We start from the raw sequence: 18,297 nt of genomic DNA, 5'->3' as shown, positions 1-18,297 counted from the left end.
CAGACAGAATTATACAAACTCAAAAAGATGCTATTTTAAGATAAAAACTAAAGCATCAGCTCCAACAAGTTAATTCACAGTTGTTCCATTATTATAAAATAGGAAGGAGCAAAAAAAAGTGAAAGCACAGAGCAATCAAAAAAATTCAGCCTGTCTCCAATCAACACTATAAAGCCTTGAAGAATGTCACTATTTCTGTGTATGCTGCAGCTCAACAGCTACTTCACTAACCATCCACTGAGGAGGTTGGGCTAATACTGAAATTCATACACTAAGCAGGTAATTGGAACTCCTAAGTGCAGTTTTAGCTCTCACTACTTCAGTAATTCCACTCACTAAGGCTCAAGTGTTTTTCAACAAATAACAATGCACACCAACTCTGCAAAGACACCTGAATCCCCTTAGGATGAAGATATTTTAATGCTTTATAACACTTCCAATCATTAACAGACTGTACAATGTAATACCTGTGTTTGCTTCTGCTGTTCCTGCTGTGGCCTGTGGGTTCAGGTGCTCCCTGACCATCTTCTGCAGGGATCTCATGAAAACTGAGATCAGCCTGTCGATGTAGCTGGGGTTGTTGCTACACGCAGATTTCAGAATCATCAGAGTCCCTAGAGATAAAAACAAGACTTCAGGAAGTAAAACTTCCCTTGGGCATGACCTGAGTAAGGTATGGATGCCATGAAAGAAGGATGGGACTACCCAAGTTACAAACATTAGAAATCTGGAGAGATTTGCAGAAAAATTTCAATCTCAACTTTCGTCCTTCGACTAAGTCTAAAAGGTTACTTTTGCACTAATCAAAATATTTCAGAGTTTTGTATATAAAAGTGTGTGATGAAGAGCAAGGGGAAAAAGGGAGGACAGGAAGGGAGGAATTGAGAGCAAATATTTCCCCAAGACTGTGAAAAAAATGTAACTACTCCTGATGTTGCACATCTGTTTTCGTAGCAAAAAGTAGACAAACTCTTAGATGACTAGGCCTGGATTTAGTAATTAAAAATAAAATAAATTTGAAAATTATAATTTTGCTTTTCTAATCTAGAAAATTTATAAAGTTTCATAAATCAGTTTCTGTAGATTGAAGAAGTTAACTACGTTGACTACTTCACTCTTTAAAAGAAAAAGCACACACATCCTGTAAAATTATACCCACTGAAAAAATACCTCCTGCAACTTTCTAATTCAACATATCTACAGAGCACATCACAGAGCTCTGATCATTGAATGGCTCCTGCCAAAGTTTTGATTTCTTTTTATGCTCAAATGCGCACAAAATTTGGCCCACAAAGTCCAGCCTCTGAGCCACAGAATTACTACAAAATGCACCTCCTGACAACTTGATTGTGTTGCTGCTTTTAAGGGAGCTCTGGACAAAATGTAAGAAACATCTTTCATGGTTAGTTTGATGTAAAGCACGTCCTGACATCTGACAAATAGGCAATTCCCAAGGTGAAATTACAACCATCTACACAGCTCACAGAACAGAACAGTGAAGGACATTTGCCATTTAAATCAGCAGGTTTTCCAATATTGTACAATTTCAGGTCTGTATTACCAACACAACCACTTCTGGGCCAAACTCTATTATTCCAATACATCTTTGTCATTCTTTTGTGTAGCTGAGTTCTCTAGCAGTTCAGTAAGTACAAAAAAACAAGAAAAGAAAAACATTTCAGCTCTTCAGAATGGTCTATGCTAAAAATTCAGATTTTGTCACCCAAGAAAAAATAGTATTTTTGTAATTTCTTGATTACTGAGAATTGAAGATCTAGAAATACATAAATCTTAATACACCATCTAAATCAGCTAATAAATAAGGCTTTAAAAAAATTAAAAAGAAAGGCAGGAACACATAAGACTGTTTACACAGATTCCTTTCTGTTGTATCTCAGAGGACCTGCAGGATTTGGTTTTTCCCATGTAAGAAGCTTCCAGTAACTTTTACTTTATTTTTTTAGCTATTTTCAATACTGTAGCTTTTTCCTATGCACTTTGAATACAAAAGGCTCCCACCTAGCAGATCTGCAGCTCCCCACCTCCAGTAGTTGCTCCCAAGTCACCTCAGGGAGAAGACAGAATGCAATGAGCCCCCTCCATTCCCTTTCTTCACAGATTTGACATCCCAAGCTCATCTCACAAGTTAGCTTGAAACGCTTCCCACAGCTTCCTCTGCATTAGATCAGATTGCCATTTCCTTATGGAAAAGGGAAGCTCCTGACAAAGACAAGTCTCATCCAGGGGCATTCCCACAGAGCTGCCAGGGATGTGGGACACGTACCGAAGAGCTGGGAAGGGTTGGCATTGGTGGCTTTTTCGTAATTAGTCAGGCCTTCATAGATAACCTTCCCAACTGCAGCATAAAGGCATTCCAGCTCTTCATACTTGGAAGCTACACTTGAGGTACCTGCAGAGTTTAGAGGTGTGTTTACTTTTGGTAACATTATCCACAGAACAGGCAAAGAACAGTTACACTGTGAGCTACAGTCACTAAAACAGCACTGGAGTCTTATCTTGCCAACAAACAGGCAGCTCCCTCACTTATATAAACCTCTTTATTATACCAGTATGCCTTTTATAATAGTGTACCACTTCTTCTGAGTAACTCAATTTGATGAGCAGTCTTGCATTATTGACCTACTTTTTACCAAGAAAAGATTATCTAAATTAGCTTCTATTAAGACACAGCATATTACCTATTGCCTTTCTCTTTTACACTTTATCTCCCTTCCTTGTTTCAGCAAAACAGCAAAGCTTAACAACTAAAAAATTGCACTTCTGAAGCTGAAAAATTTAACTGCAAAAATATATTAAATTCATAGCATGCATTTCTTGAACTAAAGTTATGACAGCCACAGGTTATTAAGTTTTTATGTCAACGGATAATGATGTATTCCACATGATTACTTACTTCAGCTTTTCCTTTTTTAATCAGAGGTTCAAAGTGCAAGCCAAAATGGACCATTAAACGCAGGAATCATAAAACAGAATATTAGCACATTCCAAAGAGTGCCTTCATCCCACCCTCAACCACTTAAGTTATGCAGCAATAAAGGATAAAGGGAGGAAGAAAACAGCGCTCACTTGGCTCTGTGGGGAAAATGCCCATCAAGCGAGACAGCAAACTGTGGACAGCCCTCAACACCTTGGTGTTCCCACAGGTCATGCAGGCTGCTACCCCTCGCTGTAGTGGCTTGAAGCTGCTCAGGATAGCAGGGGGCTGCAGCACAGTCAACAGGAAACTTAAGACCTCTAAGCCAGTGCAAATGTTGGCAAAGTTGGCCTGATTGGGCTGTTCCTAAAGAGAAAACATAGAAAAAGGCAGTGAGCAGGGGAAAACAAGAATTACAGAGATTACTAAATTCAGATCAAATCTGTTAAAACCTGTCAGATTGAGGTTTCTACAGCAGTGATGTTCTAGGTCAATATCTGAAGTAAGTCATGCACCATAAAACTCTAAAAATCCAGGCAACTATAGAGTCTTTAACCATAACTGTTAGTTAAGCAGGTACAGGTATGTTCTTTCTGGTGTTTTTTGTGATCCTAGGGTATGAAATCTGTCTGCAACCCTGCTAGTTAGAAATGCTTTCAACAGAGGATGATGTTTTATTTCTTTGTCAACACCTTTCAGAGACAGGCCATCAGTGAAGTTAAGCTAAACCAGTGTATTTTATGATGTTATAGTTTAAAGGACAGAAGAGAGGATATAGATAATATATAAAGTGTTGTATCATCTGTTACAGGGAGCTTGCCTTTCAGTGGACTTCATACTCCCATAATGTAGTCAAAAAACTAGGCATCAATGAAATCAAATCTGTAAAACTTCCTACTAAGAAAAAAAAACCCCCAAAATAAAAAAACCACACCAACCAGTAAGTACTGCAGCTCTACAAATTATAACCACTGATGCAATTCACACACTTAACGAGCTATTTATTTCACTACAAAGAAGAAAAGATTAGTCCTGTAAAAATCTATACTCAGATATCACTAGTATTCAATCATCTCACATGCCAGGGAAACCTAAAGAGCTACAGGACTAAATGTTACCTACCACAGTCATGAGCAGTTTATCAAACCACTGCAACTTCAGTTCTGACTTGGGCCACATGTCTGGCCTCAAAGCTGTTTTCAGGAGGTTGACGCAGCGGCGAGACAGCAACTCCCCAGGGGACCCAGCAGTGTTGGAGTTGTCATTTACCTAGCAATTAATCAAAGTTAACAAAATAACACCCTTTTGGAACCAACTCATTAATTTATTATGCATTCCATGCAAGCATATAATTTCTTATTTCTGAAATGGATGAGTTAAGTAGTTTTATCAGTACAGTATTTAATGTAAAAAAAGCTGAAAACTAATAGTAAACACCAGAACTGCTGTCTAAATTGCTTGCTAATTAACCCAAATCACCCAAATTACACCATCAAAGGTGTATTTTAAAAAAATTTTCACCCCATCCTTTATTACTACAACTCTGAACATACTCAAGATGGTTAATCTTTACTGCTTGCAAGGTATCCATAAACATGTGCAGCTCTTCACTCAATTCATCTTTATACTTAAGAGCACATCTACTTTGTGCAATGGACTGTGGTATATAAAATCCCATGCTACTTACCAGCTGAGTCTCCTGCAGGAGCAGAAGCCATAAAATTTGTCAGCCTTGAGGTACACCCAGATAATTTTCCCCATTCTAGTAGAGTGAATTCCCTCAAAATTTTTTAAAAGGCTTTAGTTCTGCATGCTGCAGGAAACTAATTCCATATACTGGATTTTGAAAATACATCTACAATCATTACCGCTAGATACAGTCATTCCCTATAAAACTCTCTAAATATTTTGGGATACAGCATTCTGGTCATTTAACCTAGGCAATAGAACGAGCATACTTTGCAGCATCACCCAAATATGTAAATTAATCATGAAAACAAAGTATAGAAACATTAGAATAATCCAAGCCTAAAAGGACCTGTGGGAAAAGAGGGGTTTATGGGTTTGGCTGCTAATTCCACACTGGTATTGGCATATCAGAACAACCTCACTACCTGGCAAGCGATTCTGATCAGGAAATTCACGACAGTATCTGTGTGCTGCTTGTCAATGGGCTTGGCAAGAAGGGCATCAGCTCCTGGCAAGGACTGGCTCCGTCCAAACACCTGCATGCACACAAAACACAAAAGCCATCAGCAAGATTGAAGGAGGAAAACAACAAGAACAGATTTTAAATATTTTCTAAAGCTAAAACCTTCAATTTAGGGAGTTTTGAGTTATGTGGAAAAAACAATTACACTACACTGCTTAGAGTCTCTGAATAAACCCAGATTTTTTTCTTACAGCACTTATTGCTCCTGTAGCTGTCCTGAAGCGTTTTACTTCTTGGCCAGAATCCACAGACAATCCTCTTTTAACAGCAGATGAGGCAGAACTTGCTCCTTCTCCACTTGCACTTGAGTCCATATCTGAATCTGGCTGAAATATCAGCAATGTGCATGTTAAAAAAAACTACATTCAACCGTGGAACAGTTCAGTCTTTACCCATTTATTTTGATTTCCTACCTGCTGATCTTTAATTCTTTGCAATTCCCATTTAATAACAACTTCAGCAAGATCCACAGCTAGTTTTCTTTGCTCTATTGTAACACTGGGAGTGAAGCCCAGTCTCTGCATGGCACTAACCATATGCTGAACCAAGTGATGTCTCACAGGATAATAAACCTGAAAAAATGGTTTCACAGAAATGTTAGTCATTAACCAATAAAATTCTACAAAAAACCTACAAAGTGGAAATAAAGCAAAACTGTAAAACAGTCATCAATCCCAAAGTTTGCTAAACCTGTACCACTTCAAATTTTGCAATATGGAAAAGCAACTGGTGCATTGAAAATAGTATTTTGGCTACAACTTTCAGTAGTGACTACTCATTTTATGCACCCAAATGAACATGTTCTTTTTAAGAGTTTTGATTTTTTCTTGAGGACCAATCATGCCAATTTTTTTCCAAGCTTTTTAAAGAGATTCAATGTACATTTTAACACACTCAGATATTCTTTCAAGAATTGTTGAGGCATCAGTTCCTGAAAATGTGTATATTAGCTGTCCCTTTGGATTGCATTTTAATAGGTGTTTTCAAAAATGTTCCTGTGTTGACATTCTGCACTATTCCCCCATTCGTTTAATGTTTCCCAACATACATTAGGTGGAGACAATAGTTATCTAGTTAATACCACAGAATATATAAAGTCAAACATACAAGGATTACTGGAGGATGGCAAAGAATATGGTTCTGCACTTTTTTTAAAGAACTCTTTGAGAATCTTCACAGACCTGTTAAAGAACACTGCTGATGCGTGTGTCATGAATTCATCTTGCAGACTCTGACATTTGAAGTGCTAACTTTAATCATGAGAGAGCTTAATAAATCATTTTCTATTAAATAGTTGTATTCAGTTATAGATAAGTATCTTTACAGACAAATGATGCATTTTGAAGCTAAACCATATAAATCAGATTATCCCATTTTTCTAATCAAACTTCTGTTTACTCCCTTGATACAGGAGATACAGTGAGTACCAGAATAACAGTAAAAGTACCTTGAAATGTTGTACTATCAAGTGCAAAATATGTACTAGTTGGGGCACTGTATGACCCTCTTCCACGATGATTTTTCGTGTCCAGTGAGTGAGCATCTGGTGTCCATCCTCCATCCGAGCAGGCACAGCTGGAGTCAGGATAGCCATGGCCTGCCTGACAATAGCCCGGGCCTCCATTGCATGGGCTTTGAGAAGGCTGTGAAAAACCTGAACAGCAAAGTTTCTCATCAACATTAATACTGTAAGTATTTACAAACACAAAGCACTTCTAAAGGAAGGAAAACTACAATGTATGTTTTCTAAAAAACAGTTTTTCTCTCAAGGCCCATAATTTGTTAAAAATATCATGATACGTCATCAGCAGAAGCACAGAGCATACATTTCTGCTTCCTTTACATTCCCTTTTCTTCCTCCCTCTCCACTGTCCAATCTGAAGTTTTCCCTTGGTCCCCATATTGTGCCTCAACTGAAGTGTCTGTCTCTTAAATGAAGAAACACTCCAAATTTTGTTAATTCAACCAAAAGGTCTACTTGTACTACTTGCCCTTCCTGCTTTCATTTGTCTTCACGCTTCTTTCTATACTCTCCTATTCCCAAGTAAATTTGTATTAAACATTTGACCTGCTGCTTCTGCATTTGTTTGGGGTGTTTGAACTACACTCAGTACTCAAAACCACCGTGCAGGTTCTACTCTGAATCTTAAAATAAAAGAAAGCACACTATGGAACTTAACACAAACCCATGGTCAATACCTGCAGAACAATCTTCTTGTGAATGGCAAACTTGGCAATGATGTGAGCCAAGAGCAAGTGGCCACTGTACTTGCAGGCTGGGTCCACGCAGGCCTTGGACAGGAGGCAAGGCCAGGCAAAGGTCATCAGGCGCCGCAGTTTGCTGTTCCTGTTCTTGTTGTTGTCGTGGATGTGATGGGGGGCATGCTCCACCAGCAGCGTGGCAAACTGCAGGAGATAGATCCTCAGAGAATCCAGCATATCAGCCTGCTTTTCTGGATCAAGTACCTAGTTCCAGGCATGATCAAAGAACAGGGAATGAAGTTGAAAACAAAAGAAAGACAACCTTTATTATTATAAAGGCAAAGTCGCAAATTTTTGCTTTTTGAGCAGTTTTTAAGAAGACTAAAAACCTGTAATTACTTTCTTGACTCAGATTAGTACCCACAAAACCACCTCCTGAACTGTGAACTTCTAAATAATAAGCACATCTGGGAACTCTCAAAGTGCTAACCTATAAAAATAAATAAATCAAAATCCCCAACCCTCAACTTCAACAACATGCGTTTTATAACTGCTGACTGGTTCCACGAAACAGCAGTGAATTAGAAAGACATTGATGTTGGCTCATGGAAAGCTGTCCTTATAAAAAAGACTGGGATTACAGCCAAGTAAGGCCCATTTCCAAAGACACATTCCAGTTCTGAAAACAGCATAAACTGAAAATTGTAGTCCAGTCCTACTGATCACTGATGGATCTCACATTCAACATTATGAAGCAATTTGATGTAACAGACCATAATATTCAGAAGAGAACAACTAATTCAAATCAGAATGAAAAGTCAAATGAGAGGAAGAACTTTTTGTTTTAATTTTCAAATACTTCAATGTAAACAAAGATTGTTACCTTTGTTATAAAAACACTAGTGATACTTTCTGGATTATCTCCTTCTGGGTTTGGGGGGCCTAAGAGCTGTTCACCTTCTCCTTTTTCAAAACTGTACAAGAAAGCAGGATTCAGGATATGCTGCAGCACCTACAGAGTAAAAACAAAAGAAGTTTTACTGTACTGTCCCATTCTTCTAATAGCAGCCAACATTCAAGTACTGTCACATGCAAACCTGCCTGCTGGACACACTGTGTTACAAAAGGAAATTATAAATAAAACCCCAAGAAGAAGACACACACAGATATTTTTTCCCCTCTTCCTTCCTTCCAAGGGCAAAGATTCTTAGAAAGTGTAAACTAAAGCAGTCAGCATTGAAAGCAAGATGAATTGCTGTCTCTGTTTATTATTGCTCTTCTTCAGGTATGATATTTTCACCTAAATGACTCTGCCAATTATCAAACTCGTTGACATTTAAGTAAGGAGTTTTGTTCCCCTAGTTCCCAAGAAGAAAATTAAACCTAAATACCAGGCTTCTTTGATTTAATTGCTTTAGTTACCTTGGCTTTGAGCTCATCTCCAAAGTTTGGGTCATTCAAGTCTACAAACCGGAAGAACAAAGCCCGTTTTTGGGGAATACTGTAGTTTTTGGGGATCTCTTCTTCCATGTATTCCTTTAAGAAAGTCATATTGCAGAGAAATCGACCCGTAAAAGCCCGAAGCAACTGGAAGAGTAACTCTATATCACCATAATTCCTTCTGTGAAAACACATAAAATACAAAGCTTCTGTGAAAAAATACACAAATTACCATGCTGATGAAACTAATCTTTTAAAGGAGCAGAGAAGCAAGAGCAGCCAGTACCACAGGCATGGTTTTAGAGCTAATGGCAGTATTATGAAATATATTACACTTTCTCTTCAATAACTGCAAACCATTTTTAGTAGCCCCATATACCTTTACAGTATTTTTAAAACTAAAATTTTAAAAAAATGCATGCAGGGTCTAGGAGACAAAGATTTTTACGTACCTGCAGTAATTCAACAGGCAATAGGCCAACAGCTTGGGCTCTTTCCAGTTTGTTGCAGCCATGTTCTCCTTCCTATGTCTCTCCTGAAAAGCTTCACTCACCCATACACGTTTCAGCTGATTCACCAAGGAGTGTTGATTTGCTAACCAACATTCATCATTCTTAACAATAATACTTATGATCTGTCCAAAGCAAAACAAGACAAATGCACAGTCAACACACAAGAGATCTGTCAGGAGAAACAATGATATACAAGCACTTGTTTAAGGTCAATTAAGGGTTCTAAAATATTCAACAGCAAAACAAAAGACTGAAATACAAAATAGTTTGAATTAAAATAAAATAAATTTCTGTTTCTGTTGTCATGCTTTCCTCTTGTATCCTACTTGACAAAGAAAGCATAGTTAATTTGAGTCTCTTTTCCCTTCTCAGAGCAACTCTGACTACAAACACTCCACATTTTTACAAGTGGTTTTCTATGAGCTTTTGTATGTAATAGACACACACACACACACACGTTGAAAGCCTGGATGTAAGAGGCTTGTAGCTGAAGGGGTTTTAACTACGCAGTGCAGAGACAAACAAGGATAAATGGATACCTTGATAGCCTGGAACTGCAGATCGAGACGCATTGTGGTGGTGCTGGGGGAGCCGGGTCTCACGGCTGCCTGGGTGCCCACAGGCAGCAGCAGGGTGATAAATCGGTTGGGATTAGCTGCCAGTACATCCCGCAGAGGTTTGGCATCTTTATGTTTCAAGAAACTCTGCAAAAGGGGAAGAAATAATTTTAATAACCTTTAAAAGGTGAAATACCAGGCGGTTATATCATCCTGTAGCTTTTATGTTCCACACTGAAGTCGCAGAGGTTATATTTCATGTATATAAAAATAACATCTACACTTCAGTAATAGCCTTACATGATCTGGAAAGGTATAAAATCAACACTTCAGGACAAACAAATACAAAACCAAGAACAGGAACCCTGCAGCCAAGAGTAATACCATAACTAAGGACTACAAGATCATACAGGAAAAAAAAGATGCAAAAAGATGAAACCCTTTTGTTCACCAGATTTGCCAAGTTGAGGGTTTTTCCTGCTCCTTTCCCCACACAGCTTACCATAAACATTCTGCTCCACTGTGGATCATTTAAAGTGGCTTCCATCATGAACAACTCCACTGTCTGGGATGGATGACGTGTCAAAAACTTTATCAGTGGTTCCCTGAATGGACTGCCAGCCTGAAAAATTCATAAACCTTAAATTAAAAATGCAGACTATAGAGTATTTTCTACTAATTTACTACCACTCAGAAAAATACACTTGACTTGGCATTTATGCAGATACAAAATGTTCAGAACTTGCATGATGAGAATTTATTGACACTTTCAAAACTTCCCTTCTAAGGGTATAAGACAAATGTTACCTCCTAAAGGCTTGAAGAGCATATTACATCAAATGTTCTCACACCATATTTAAAATATTATAATTATTATGTACTGATGTTTAGGAAGACTATAAAGCAAAAAGTTCAGCAGTGTCAACTTCCACTTTTACCTCAATTAACATTGCTCGTTCTGTTTTCATAACAACTTCCAGGAGAGGTTTAACCAGAGTCTGTGGGGCAGCTGGGATCAGATGGAATAAATTTATAATTGCTGAACAAATCTTCATTTCCTACAGGTAAAAAGAAACACAGTTAAACAAATATTACTGGCTATAATGTATAAAAACAGTATCACACATCTTACTTCTTTTATCCTCTCCATATTAGCACAGTCAGCAGCCAAATGCAAAGGGTTAACACACACAGCATCAACTTACCATAATGCATGAAAAAACTGCACTTGTGGAAGTCTGCCCTTCCCCCTCTATCATGGTTTAAATTTTATTTTCTTTGCCAGTAGAGTGGTGTTTTACAGGTAAGAGCTAAACACTGTAATGATACTGCTGATGGGGGAGTTAGGAGTGCTCACTGCTCTACACCAAGTGGCCCATGCATCAAACAGCCAGACCCTCCCCCCTAAAACATTTCTCATATACACCCCACACCCCCAGACTACGCATGAAGAGAAAGAGAGCTTTCTCACAGCACTGTTCAGTCTATCTTGCAAATAGCTGGTTACTAACAGTCAGCTCTGTTCTCCCACTAGATATTAAATTCTCCAGGAGTCCAATATAATTTAACACTTCTTTTTCATTGTGTGATTTAAATAGAGACTGTATTTCAGTTAGCTAGAGTGTGGATTTCCTTCAGTAAGAAAAGGGAAAGGAAAAAACAAAACAATACATTCACCCTCACCATCTCTCTAAAACCAAGTTCCAGTGCTTTTATCAAGTACATTGCATTTTCTCAACTGAATTTAAACACAAAGCATTAGGTTCCACTCTTTTAACCTGATCTGTCCAGACAGACCCCACAAGACTCCTCTCATGGACTGAAGTGCAGGGCTGAGAATACATAAAACCTTTTGAAACCATTTATGCCTCCACAGAAACTGAAAATCCTGCTCCTCCTAGTACAAACATGCTCAACATCCTTAACAGCAACGTGATCAAAACAGCCCTGCCACAGTCAAAGAGAAGACAATTCACAGCACTGCACTCAAAGGCACAATGCACTCTGCCCAAAACACAATGGTAAAACTAACAAACCACAAGTTAAAAGAAAAAATAAAACTAAACAAAACAACAACAACAAAAAAGGAAACTCTGACAACAAAAAAAGTTCCTGGTGCCTCCACCGAGTTTCTCACCTCTACCCCTTCCGTGGCCCGCTGAACCAAAACAGAAGTCACAGCATGAAAGGAAAAAGCCCACAAAAATATCAAATAAATGTACCAATCAGTACATGCTATTCTTCAGGCTGCAGTCTAACTTCAGCACAGTTACTTTCTCATCTCAAAAAAAATGGAGACAATGAGCACCTCACGTGCTCCAAACTGCCCTCCAAGGAACCAGGATGAAAAGAATCCTTTTTTCTACTTTCACATTGATCAGACATAGCTGCTCAAATATTTATACTGCATAGAAAGATAATAGAGATTAGTAAGTCAAGGGAAACAATATTTTAGCACCTTTGAAGACAAATTTGGCCAGCATCAATTACAAAACCACTTTCAGTATTTAAGCTACCAAGCTATGAAGTCCTCTAGAGCTATAAAGTCCTCTTAGGCCATAAGACAGAATTTTGACCATGGAAATTTCCACCCTCTCATAAGAGGGACAGCTGGAGGCAACCATCTAGTCAAAACCTATTCTTTCAATTACCAGACATGACCCGAAATCCCATGCCTTTCCTTGGAGAGGCAGGGAAGAGAGGAAGAAGGACTTAAATCAAAGATTTTACTCTCTGAACCAACAAATTAGATTTTAATCACTAATTAATATATTATGTTTTCATTTGTTCACTTCTCTAAACATCCAGGTCACAGCCCAAGATCACAGCAGGACTATCAGAAACTATTTAGGTGAACAAGGCTTAGTTATTCTGGCATCAATGTGGATCTCTACAATAGTCATCAATTATCATGCAGCATTTCTAACTAAGTTTTCAGTCTGTCTGTAGCTGCCACTTACATATGAAAACTCACCCCACATAATTTTTAACTGTTGATTAAGAGGCCCTGCTGACCAGCCACTATCTGCACTATGCTGGAGAACTGCCTGACACCATCAAGTGGTACCTTCACCCAGTGCTGCTGGAAAAGGATGAAAGGGTGGTAACAGCACCAACAGAGGTAGGGAACATCAGGCTTTCCTGGTCAATCCTCTCCTCCACTGAGTGTTTACCACCTCCTCTATTGAACCACACAGTCTGCATGATCCAACCTACTCCCCAGCACTGCTTTTAACAAGTGTCCCAGATGCTGGAATCTCACTAGAATTGTGAGGAAATGAGAGAAAGCAAAATGCCAGCTACAATAACTGACCACCAGCTTCACCACGCCAGTTTTTCTTCATTGAGAAGATCCAATCACTCAACAGCACAATGTACATACAGACATGTGAACACAGCTTGCCACAGCAACTGTACAAAGACCAAGCCATCTGTGTCCTCCTGCAGTTTCCTACGGTTTTTATTTTTAAGGAAACTTTGGAGCAACAACTAGGGAGCAGAAAAGTAATATTCAATCAGCTTTGCATTGACACAATTCTACTTGAAATGTTTCCAGACTTCTCTCTTCCCTTAAGATGTGACAGTGGATTTTTTCTCAAGTGTCTGGTGTGCACCCCTCACTCAACATCTCTCTAAACACATAATTACACAGAAAACATCAACAAAAAACATTAAAAGCAGAGGAATTACCAACTAAACATGACTTAGGGACAACTAAAAACTGTTCTAGAGGTGCCACGTTCTGGTTTAAAAGACTATTGCTATAAATAGATCTGCAAGATATCTGTAATCATCACATTTGAGGATAAGTGAATCCCAAAAGAATAATATGAAGGCTTTAGAACTACTCTGACATGAATAAAATGTGGTTAACTGAAGAATGCACAGTGTTTTCATTAAAACATAAACAAATCTTATTCTACTTCATTAGAGAATATCTAGGTCTAATATAAAGCAATGACCAAATTCAGATTAAAAGCTCTTTTTGCAATGACAGGAAAGAGAAATGAAAAGCCATTAAGCCATTTCCATGTTTTGAGGGAAATAAAAAGCCAATGTAATTTCATTCTGATTTGAAAAACAAAGATATTAATAAAATTCCCCCATTTTTTCTTAGGTGCAATCATAAATCTCAACACTTAATAAAAGCATTTAGTAAAACACTAATAGAATTATGGGACTTCTGGTAATGTACAGGAAACTGCACTGAAGCAGGAATTCCCCTTAGTATTGCACACAGAGCACACAGTATTGACATTACACTGCACAGTTTTCCATTTATAAGACAACTAATCAGCTTCCCATGCTTCAACATTGAGGCCATTAGTTTCACTGGGAGAGTGATTTTAATGTGATCCCAACTAGTAAATATTGAACTTGGTTTTAATAAATTAAGTTTTAAATTAACTGGGATTATGTTATCATTATGTATAATTTTCGAAAGGCTACGTTACAAACATCAAACATATTAATGAAAAAAGGGGGATTATGCCACTGAGCTCATCAGCCATTCCAGTGAAGAAGAGATTTCCAAGCAGAAAATCCTGAGGGGGAAAGGAAATAAAAATGCTTGAGCTGTTCCCACACTAACCTAGAACACTCTTCAAAGTAACCATTGTCAGCAGGTAAGAAGCTCCTCTTACTAAGACCTCTAAAAAATATTCAATATTCAGTACTCAAGTCAACAAGTTTGTTAGCTTGTAACAAAGCATCAGTGTGTAATCAGTTATGGCAGCACTTACAACTGATAATACTACTTATTTCTTCTCTTCTCACATAAATGCATTATAAATTAACTTACATTTCCATCACTCCGTTGTCCACCTTTGTGTGTAATAACTACAACTTCCATCCATTTACGTAGGTGTTGCTATAAAGAGAGGATAATTAGTATTATTCTTCTAATTAGACTGTTCCATTTTAGCATATGCTACAAGAGAAAATGTAGAGGTTGAAATAATTCTTTGAAGGAAACAAAGGGAAAAATTATCAGTTATTTTCATTCCTTCTGGTTGAAAAGTTTACTGTTGCTAGAAGTCCTCTAGATATTCAAGAAAGCATGGATTATAATTACATATATATACACAAAAAACCTAAGTCTGATAGTCTTACACTTCTTTGATGACTTGCTTCATGCATATGCATTTAAATATTCAAATATCCATGCCAAGAGGATAAAGAAATCACATATTCAGTTTAAACACTGCAAACAAGCAGGGCAATACCTTCCAAAATTTTATAAATCAAGAAAGCACCAAAACAGATTTAATGCATTGGGAAGTAAAATTGTTAAAGGTACTGGTGGTGCCTTGCTAAAGATAAATTTGTCCAAGCAAACCTTAGCATAATTAGTTATGTCTTCACTAAAAAAAAAATCTCTTTAACTTTTTGGTTTAGAAGCCCTTCAGAAATTTACTCAAAATGTTTACAAAAATCAGGGGTTTTTATTAATTGTGAAACAAAAATCTTTTACTTCCAACATATACATTGAGTCACTTCTGAACTTCTTTGATTTTTCACCAATAAAAGCAGTAGCCAGAAGAAAATTTCTTCTGGAAGAGCTAAAATAAAAACTTGGATGGGCTTACCATCATCTGATCACAGAATTTATCGTTGAAAGAGTTTGGGAAAAGTCTAGTGACTGATGTCAGACGATTCACAACATTGAGGGTCAGACTCCGATAGTCTCCGAGCATCATCAGCAACGGCCTCATGTGGGTATGAATTTGATCAACTTCTATGGTAGCTCCTTCCAAGAACTGCAAGAGAGTGCACGACTAGGATACAGGTGGAGAGGGAAGTGACTTTTGTGCAAGTATCTTTCTTAAAATAGACTCAGCTGACTTGATTTTTCTTCTTTTATTTTGTTCTTTCGGAATGCAACAGTTCAAACAACAGCTATTGCTGGAAATATATATAGAGACAAGATGGATTTGGGAAGCACTGAGGTATTTCTGACACACAGTAGCATATTCCATAAAATAATCAAGTAGGAGATCTTAGTTACAGACAGATTGAAAAACTGCTACAGCTATAAATTAAATACTCAGCTGTGGACAAGCTACTTAGACCCTGCTACATTAAGAACTGCCTGTGAGTCTGGCTGAAGGCAACAGAGCAAATTTCTGGTTTACAATCTGCAAGCATCCTAAGCAACAGAAAAGGTCAAAAGAGTCTGGCTGCAAGCAGCCAGAGAGTATTTCCTGTCATAACCAAACATCCTGTGGGCATGAGTTTATCACAGGAAAAAAAACAACCAGACAAATCTGATGTATGGGTCAGAACACCCCTTATTTTCTCCCTGGTCCTTCTCAACCCAATTGTGTTGTTAACGAGCCACAAATAATAAGTACATTCCCTCTCATGACCAGAGTGACATGAAAAGACACCTGACCTCTGGCCAGTCAATGGCACAAACAAAAGCCAGGCACCAGTGTCACTGCAGTGACATTCCCTGTTCCCTGTCAGCCCATCTACACAGCATTACAAAGAGGCTGTAAGTCATCTCATTCACTTTTTTCTTTTTCATTTAGAAGAACGGAATTAAAATCTCACTGAATCAGAATTGGGCACAGCTACTGAACAACCAATCATGATGAAAGAATATTCTTTCCCTGTCCTTCCAGCTTTTTTACATGATAATGTAGCATCCACAGGACAGACAAGGCAGTGTCAGGCAAGGACACTAATTCTGACCTCACACAGAACAGCCATGGCCCTGTTCCTTAAGGTAACCATCACCCTGGGATGCAGAGTCTAACTCTGCTGCATTGCTTTACTTTTCCAAAAACAACTATGGGGTCTCCACCACTTCTTTTAGGAACAAAGATGAAACATGGGAAGAGCTTTTATAATAAAGCCAGGCCTGCACATCTGCAAAAGTGCTAGGAAGGACTGATGCTATATAGAAAAGAAGAAACATTTACAGAGACCAGACTAACAGAAAGAGGGAAAGACTGGACAGAAAGACTGAAAGATTTACCATGGTTCTTATCCAACAGCTTACAATACTTAATTGCAACCTGGATAATTCTTTATTGCCAAGTTCAAATCCCAAACAAACACATCTGACACAAACTTTTATCAGCATCACTAACAAAAACTGAACAGAGCAACAATATTTCCTGTCGAGAACTTTCCCAAGAAGTTTTGTACCAAGGAAGTAAAGCAGAGAGAAGAATGGCCTCAAAAGGAATGTTGTTTTAATACAGTCACCTTTCTCATGCATGCTTCTCCTGCCTCCTGCAGCTCGTTATTTGTTGAATTCAGTGCCTTGAAAAGTGCAGCAATGATTTTCTCTCTTGACTGAGGCAAGTAATTGCAGGCAGCTAGAGCATCTGCAAATATCAAAGTAAATTTGTTCTCTTTGTTAACTCAATTTCAAAGGAGAGGAGAAAATAAACCCTAATTCTACACTGCTTCTCTTATAGTTTCTTTTTATGTCATCTCAAATTGCAGACAGCTAAAGTACTGTATGCATTGCCAAAAGCAACAGGCACCATGAAAGAGGAAAAGAATGAGAATTCTATTAACATTCTATAGTTTTCCTAATGCTTTATAACATAATTAATCTTAAAATATTTTGGGTTCCTTTCAGAAAACTAAATTCTAGTGATTAAGAAAGCAGCGATACCTTCCCATTATTCTCTCCATTAAACTGTAACCTCTGGAGAGCAGTCATCAGTCTGCCAGTGCTCAGGTTTTCTGCTGATCTCAGGAAGCAGACTGCCCATTGCTCACAAGGACACTTGACTGCATCAAATCTTGTTTAGGAGGTTTTACTTACTTAAGGCTGCAATTCGAAGAGGTACAAGTGATGGAAGACTTTTGTAGCAAGGTAGTTTCATTAGGGCAGTATCTTCAGCCTCACACAAATTCAGTAACTAGGAAAAAAAACCAATCATTTTAATATTGCTACTCACATTTGAAACGCCACTATCTCACTCCCACCTTTACAGCCATTTTTTCATGGCTTTGTTTTCATCTTAACTCAAAACCAGAGGATTTTCTGTATTGATAATTATATATACAGTTGGAGGGGGACAGCCTTGCCATCTGCATTTGCTTCTGAACTTATGTTTGGACAAATCAGCTGGAAAATCAAGGGACAAGACAGTTTCTCTAAGTTAAATCTACACACAGGTTTTATATTCCATTTTACTCAAACTGTTAGGGACTCAAAAACTTTAACCAACACTGCCTATGTTTGGTGGTACAACAATTTATGTAATTGATATACTGTGTAAAAAATAAGACCTAAATATGAAAGTCAGGGCTACGAGACCAGTACTGTAACACCAAAGCTCATTTAATATATTTCACACAGATTAGAATATTCTGTTTAGCTCAGAGCTATTATGCTGTAGGCAAACCAGACTTCACCTGATGTTTCAAAAGGTAAATTCTTACATTTCAGTGAAAGTTTAAAATGCACAAAGA

At 37.9% G+C, this 18,297-nt stretch overlaps 1 protein-coding gene across 2 annotated transcripts in view; it reads right to left on the bottom strand.

Annotated features, from left to right (window-relative positions):
• The window catches only part of LOC121668794 (transformation/transcription domain associated protein), a 77,715-nt gene that overhangs the window by 36,778 nt on the left and 22,640 nt on the right, over positions 1 to 18,297 (bottom strand). For both annotated transcript variants that reach the window (XM_042036897.1, XM_042036898.1), the window contains 19 exons: positions 17,645 to 17,741; positions 17,074 to 17,195; positions 15,447 to 15,617; positions 14,660 to 14,728; positions 10,797 to 10,916; positions 10,361 to 10,480; positions 9,841 to 10,005; positions 9,242 to 9,423; positions 8,772 to 8,970; positions 8,233 to 8,361; positions 7,347 to 7,613; positions 6,595 to 6,801; positions 5,561 to 5,719; positions 5,339 to 5,473; positions 5,050 to 5,160; positions 4,058 to 4,204; positions 3,088 to 3,301; positions 2,285 to 2,410; positions 468 to 614 (listed from right to left, as the gene is read on the bottom strand). In XM_042036897.1, the coding sequence (XP_041892831.1) occupies positions 468 to 614; positions 2,285 to 2,410; positions 3,088 to 3,301; positions 4,058 to 4,204; positions 5,050 to 5,160; positions 5,339 to 5,473; positions 5,561 to 5,719; positions 6,595 to 6,801; positions 7,347 to 7,613; positions 8,233 to 8,361; positions 8,772 to 8,970; positions 9,242 to 9,423; positions 9,841 to 10,005; positions 10,361 to 10,480; positions 10,797 to 10,916; positions 14,660 to 14,728; positions 15,447 to 15,617; positions 17,074 to 17,195; positions 17,645 to 17,741 (2,887 nt within the window). The remainder of the gene's footprint in view (positions 1 to 467; positions 615 to 2,284; positions 2,411 to 3,087; positions 3,302 to 4,057; positions 4,205 to 5,049; positions 5,161 to 5,338; positions 5,474 to 5,560; positions 5,720 to 6,594; positions 6,802 to 7,346; positions 7,614 to 8,232; positions 8,362 to 8,771; positions 8,971 to 9,241; positions 9,424 to 9,840; positions 10,006 to 10,360; positions 10,481 to 10,796; positions 10,917 to 14,659; positions 14,729 to 15,446; positions 15,618 to 17,073; positions 17,196 to 17,644; positions 17,742 to 18,297) is intronic.

This window comes from Corvus kubaryi, unplaced genomic scaffold, assembly GCF_017639235.1.
Source record: "Corvus kubaryi isolate FWS band 111438036 unplaced genomic scaffold, C.kubaryi_AGA036_p1.0 37387, whole genome shotgun sequence".
NCBI classification, from domain to species: Eukaryota; Metazoa; Chordata; class Aves; order Passeriformes; family Corvidae; genus Corvus; species Corvus kubaryi.
Note: the sequence above shows the minus strand (reverse complement) of the source record. Positions and strands in the feature narration are given on the sequence as shown.